Source organism: Mastomys coucha, chromosome Y, assembly GCF_008632895.1.
Source record: "Mastomys coucha isolate ucsf_1 chromosome Y, UCSF_Mcou_1, whole genome shotgun sequence".
NCBI lineage: Eukaryota > Metazoa > Chordata > Mammalia > Rodentia > Muridae > Mastomys > Mastomys coucha.
Genome location: NC_045031.1, coordinates 105,081 through 111,284, shown reverse-complemented (window position 1 = coordinate 111,284; position 6,204 = coordinate 105,081). Strand labels below are relative to the sequence as shown.

Sequence of the window (6,204 nt, the reverse complement as noted above, 5' to 3'; positions counted from 1 at the left end):
CTTCTAGCTTTCATAGTCTCTAGTGAGAAGTCTGGTGTAATTCTGATAGGCCTGCTTTTATATGTTACCTGACCTTTTTTCCCTAGCGCTTTTAAAAATCTTTCTTTGTTTAGTGCATTTGGTGTTTTGACTATTATGAGGCAGAAGGAATTTCTTTTCTGGTCCAGTCTATTTGGAGTTCTGTAGGCTTCTTGTATGTTTAGTGTATCTCTTTCTTTAGGTTTAGGGAAGTTTTCTTCTATACCTATTATCCTTAGGTTTGGTCTTCTCGTTGTGTCCTGGATTTCCTGGATTTTTTGGGTTAGGATCTTTTTGCATTTTGTGTTTTCTTTGACTGTTGTGTCAATGTTTTCTATGGTGTCTTCTGCACCTGAGATTTTCTCTTCTATCTATTGTATTTTGTTGGTGATGCTTACATCTGTTTCCTGACTTCTTTCCTAAGATTTCTAAGTCCAGAGTTGTCTCTCTTTGTGATTTCTTAACTGTTTCTACTTCTATTTTTAGGTCCTGGATGGTTTTGCTCAATTCCTTCACTTGTTTGTTTGTATTTTCCTGTAATTCTTTAAGGGATTTTTGTGTTTCCTCTTTAAAGGCTTCTACTTGTTTACTTGTGATCTCCTGTAATTCTTTATGGGATTTTTTTGTTTCCTCTTTAAGGGCTTGTACCTCTTTACTTGTGTTCTCCTGTATTACTTTAAGGGAGTTATTCATGCCCTTCTTAAATTCCTCTAGCACCATTGTGAGATATGATTTTAGATCTTGCTTTTCCAGTGTTTTGGGATATCCAGAACTTGCTGTGATGGGAGTATTAGGTTCTGATGAAGCCAAGTAGTCTTGGTTTCTGTTGGTAAGATTCTTGCGTTTGCCTTTCAGTCTCTGCTGTTAGATGTTCTTTCTGTCTCTGACTAGAACTTATTCCTCCTGCAGGTCTGTAAGCCTATGTCAGCACTTCTGGGAGATCAGCTCTCCTCTGGTAAAACCAGGGCACAGATGGATCAGTTGTGGATCAGTTGTCTGTCCTGAGTCCTGAGGTCAGAGCACACCCTGGAGACAGGATCTCCACTTGTGGGAAAGGTGCTGAAAGAGCTATGGATCTGTTGTCCCTCCTAGGTGTGGTCTGAGGTAGAAAGGATCCTGATCAGGCTGCCCTGCCACTTGTGAGGACTGTGCCTCCAGGCTGGTCCCACCTTAAAAAGTCACCGGACAGAAAATGGAGGATCTCACCAGAGTCCCTGGGTTAAAGCATTCCCTGGAGGCAGGCTCTCTGCTTGCAGGAAAGGGGCAGAGAAGGCTGCAGATCCATCCATTGCTGTCACTCCTGAATCCCTGGGTTAGAGCACTCACTGAAGGGAAGCTCTCCGCTTGCAGGGAAGGAGCAGAAAGGACTGTGGATCCACCACTGTCATCACTCCTTGGTGTAGATGGTGGTTGAGAGGATCCTGTCCCAGCTGCCCTGCCACTTGTGAGCAAGAGTAATTTATTGAACACTGAACACACATCATAATACTGTACATCCCGGATTACAAGAAGGAAAACCCAATTGTGGTACCTACAAGTTGTCCCCAGGGCAGCAATTTTACATGAAAAACTAGGTTCAGAAGTTTGAAGTCAAACAGTGAAGTGGTACACATTTTTGGCTTACTAGAGAAAGTATTATCAGCTAACCTTTAAGCTGATTAATCCTGAGGTAAGATGAGGTAAAGTAAGAAGGGTGGTAGATAGGTGGTGAACAAGGGAGTTTTCAGTAAATTGAAATAATAGAGTACAAGTGATTTAGTTTTTTGGTGTATTAATAAAGTTCTTTAGTGTCAAATAGATAATTATGTAGAGTCTGAGAACTTGAACTTAATTTCACTTTATGAGTAAAATGGAGACTGAATACAAAATGACTAAACATATTAAAAGGAGCAGGCCTCAATACAGGTTGTGAACATTTTATTTTTCTTCAACAGTACACAGTGTATTGGCAGGTTTTGTAAGGAGCTACTATGTTATTTGTAGTAATGGTTACCTGATTTAACATTTGTGATACTTTATTTACTTGGGCCTGATTTCTCTAGTCTTTCTACTCTTCTTTGCAGTTTAGTTACCTAAGTTCTTATCAAATAATGTTTCCTTAAAATTCTGTTAGGCGTTTTCTTTAGCTCTTATCAAGTATGTTTTTTTTTTTTTAACATATTGCCCATTTGTGGAGCATCTTTTGTGAAATGTATACAAAATATCCTTTGTTTATGATTTAATTGGTATATTTACTGTTGAGTTGAAGAAGTATTTATTTACCAGTTCTTGATGTTGAAACCTTTTGTTTCCTGTTTCCTTCCTTCTTGCATAACTTCTTTGGGCTACGAAAACTTTTGAAGCACAAAAATACTGATTTACAATTTTATACTGTGAGGGAGAGGGGGAGAAGAAAATGTAGGCACATGTATGTGCAGGTTTGAAGACAATTGTGGAAATAGTTGTCTTCTTTGATATAGGTCCAAGCGATTGAATTTAGGTGGTCAGGCTTAGTGGTAGACTCCCACATTGGTTGAGCCATCTTGCCAGCCTGATGGGGTTTGGATTTATTTGTTGTTTGTTCATTGTTTTTGTTTAAATGCCAGGGTCTCATTACCCTTTGTTTGCTGGCCTCTACTAAACTATCCTTGAACTTACAGAAATCATTTTGCCTCTGCCTATTAATATACTGGACTAAAGACATGCACTAGTATTTCCTTTTTATCTTTTATACCATGTGTTACATTATAGCTGTGATTCTTTTTATCAGTTTTCATAGCAAAAGAGCATTGTAGAATATGTGCTCATTTAAATATGCCGGTGTTTTCCTTTAAAAATTTTATAAGTTGTAATTCTTACATTTTACTTATTGTTCCTTTTACATTAAATTTTGTGTATTATATGCCTTTGTTCTGTATGTGCATTTCTGTAATATGATATTATTTATATCAAATTATATGTATTATATAAAGTATTTACTTTTTTAAAACCATTGGTCTCGAACTTTATTATTTCTGTAGAATTCATTGTGTCAAAAAGTTAGAGTTTGAAGAATTTCTTATTGTCTTAACTTTGTTAGTGAGATTCACATACAGAAAGAATGGCCTGGTAACAACAAACAATAGTAGTAAAAAGAAGTTCTTAACTTTGCTTTCTGTATACAGCTAAAGGTATGAGATTGTAAACATATTTTCTGCTTAAAGTGTATGTTTTACTACCTGACTTTGTAATAAATACTGATACATAGGCTCATTTTAAATTTTCTTAAATTTGTCTGCTTTTGGAGGGCAGTGTTTATGGGAAGTATCAGAATCATCTAACAGAGCCCATAGGGAAATGAAAATTGTACTTTTTAATATCCAAATTGACTACTAGGTTTTCTTTTTATTATTTTAAGTTTCCCATTTCAGTTTCTCAGTTTTTTCTTAATTTTCTTCATTAAAATTACCTTAGTATTTTTTAAAATACAACCCCTTTTCTAAAATGGCTTTGTGCTTTTGAATAAGTAAATCCAAAAGTCTCATTTTGAAATATATGAGGCTGTATATCATGGTTCTGGAGTTTGAGTTTCTTTGAATCATCATTCAACATGACAACTGAAAGTAATTTTAATGAAATGCTTCGTAGGTTTTAAAAATACAGTCGCAAATATGCATATAGTTTAGTGTTGATTTATGGTACTGCAGTAGGATCTTATAATATTTTAATAACTGAATGTTTTGTTTAATGAATAGGAAGAAAATGAGAGAAGAACACAAGTTAAAGACTATTCAGATAATGAATCAACATGTTCAGATATGTAAGTAACTGTAGGCAGTCATGTAGTTTTCTTGTCTCAAAGTCATGCCTTCACCTTTTTTTTTCCCCCTCTAGTTCTGGAAGGAGACAAAAAGCACCCTTTAAAACCATAAAATGTGGGATTAACATTGATCTGTCTGATAACAAAAAGTAAGTCTTCTAACCCAGTACTATTTGTATAAATGGAAACAAAGAGGATTTCTGTATTGGAATTGTGTATTTTCTTATTCCTTTCCATGTCTAGTATTTTGACTGAAATTTTTATGATTTCAAAATTATTTTTACAGGTTATTAGTGTAGTTTTTTTTCTTACTGAAGAAGACCAAAGAGTTAAGCTATCAACATTTAAAAGTAGAAAGTAAATTTCCTTTTTTTTCTCTAGGTTATACATTTTATTCTTTCAATGACACATATTTTTGGAAATTTTTCTCATTAGTAAAATTCATTACCACTACTATTTGGGTATTGACTTTTCCTTAGTAACTACAAGATGTCTTAAGAACAAGTTAATTAATTTTCATTCCATTTACAGAAGTTTTCACTGTAAACCTGTTATTTATTGCAGGTGGAAGTTGCAGTTACATGAGCTGACTAAGCTTCCTGCTTTTGTACGTGTGGTATCAGCAGGGAATCTTCTCAGTCATGTTGGCTATACTATACTGGGGATGAATTCAGTTCAACTATGTATGAAAGTTCCAGGGAGTAGAATACCAGGTGATTGAAATGACCAAACATCTTACTCAGTTGAAAGTAATTAATTACATTTTTAAAAGACAGATCTAATTTCATACATTTAGTCTTAATTTTTATAAACAAATATTTTAGGTTCTTTTATGTTTAAAATTTCTACAATGATTCTAATAATAAAGCATATAGTTGGTTTTCCCCAATGTGTTTTAAATTCTTTTTTTCCCATACTAAGAACAATGTAAATAGAAAAATTTAAAAATCAGGAAGGGGTAGTGTAGTCATTCATTTATTTTTAGGCATTTAGAGTTTTTTATTGTTTTTTAATAATGTCAGTATTTTTCATGGATGTATATCTATGCGTCACAAGTGTACAGTGATCTTGCATTCCAGAAGAGGGTATTAGGAAATCTGGACAGGGAATTACAAATGACTATAAGCCTTCATGTGGATATGGGAAAATGAAAACTGGATTGTCTGGAAGAGCAACCAGTGCATTTAACCTCTGAGCAGTCCATATCATATTGGATCTTTCAAAATGTCTTTTGCCATGGAGTGATGCTGCCAAATACAGATAAGAATTTATAAGCATGTTCATTGATGATAAACATGAATTATTTTTTACTTTATTTTTCTATTTCAGTTTCATAATGCTGTACTTATTTTTGTTGCTCAAAGTTAGATTTCCCTTCATTTGGAAGGGACTCTGGTTGAACAAATTGACTTTCAAATACAGAAAACTTTCTCTACAATTTTAGTACACTTTAGGATGTACTCTAATTTGAACATGAAAGTTATATGTTGACAAATTTGAAAAATGGGATTTATCTTCTTTTGAACCATAGAGAAAATGAAATATATGAAAGAGATTGATATTTGTGTATGTTCTGAAACTCATTAATGGAAGTCGGTTTTGAATTTCTGCTTCTACTGCCAAAGTGCTGGTATTATAGTCATGTACACTTTCACTCTTGATTGAGTGTGTTTTACACATATAAATATATTTGTTGGTTGATATTTTGTGTATGTTCATAAGAAGGTAACATTTTAAAAAGTGAATCATGAGAATCAAACACTTTACCAACTTATTTTCCTAGCCTTAGATATTTTATTTAAACAATTGTTTTCAAGTTGGCATGACTGCAGTATACATGTTCTATTTGAAATAGTTTTAAATCTTTTTTAATATTTTAGTGGCCTTTTTAGAAAATATTTTTAATGCCACAAGGTTTCTGTTACAAGGTAGAGTCGAGTAACTGACAGATGATAATAGATTTGGAATCACATTTGTACATTGAGTTGCTGATTGGGTTGACAGGTAATATCATACACATGTGTCCATATGCACATGTGTGCACATGCACACACACAAACACACACACCCATGAAGGTCTAGTTATAAAGCACTTTTACAAGTTTGAAGATCTAACTTTCAAATAGAAGCCCAGAACTCATAAAAAGCTGGCAAGTATGGCAGCTGCCTGTAATCCCAGCACTAAAATTACAATATGTTTATGACTTTAACCATTCCCTTTTCTTTTCAGGTCACCAAGAAAATAATAACTTCTGTTCTGTTAACATAAATATTGGTCCAGGTGATTGTGAATGGTTTGTTGTACCTGAAGATTATTGGGGTGTTCTGAATGACTTCTGTGAAAAGTAGGTTTCAGAAGTAAACTCCTTTTAACATAGGTCCAAACTGTTGAAAAAAATAAAGTACCA

The 6,204-nt window shown here is 34.0% G+C and overlaps 1 protein-coding gene across 6 annotated transcripts in view; it reads left to right on the top strand.

Annotated features, from left to right (window-relative positions):
- Nucleotides 1–6,204, top strand: part of LOC116096502 (histone demethylase UTY) — a 126,041-nt gene that overhangs the window by 102,102 nt on the left and 17,735 nt on the right. For 4 of the 6 annotated variants that reach the window (XM_031378400.1, XM_031378371.1, XM_031378390.1 and 1 more), the window contains exons 19-22: nt 3,732–3,796; nt 3,871–3,945; nt 4,361–4,509; nt 6,027–6,141. In XM_031378400.1, coding sequence (XP_031234260.1) covers nt 3,732–3,796; nt 3,871–3,945; nt 4,361–4,509; nt 6,027–6,141 — 404 coding nt within the window. The remainder of the gene's footprint in view (nt 1–3,731; nt 3,797–3,870; nt 3,946–4,360; nt 4,510–6,026; nt 6,142–6,204) is intronic. The other 2 variants (XM_031378380.1, XM_031378406.1) reach the window with 2 other exon arrangements.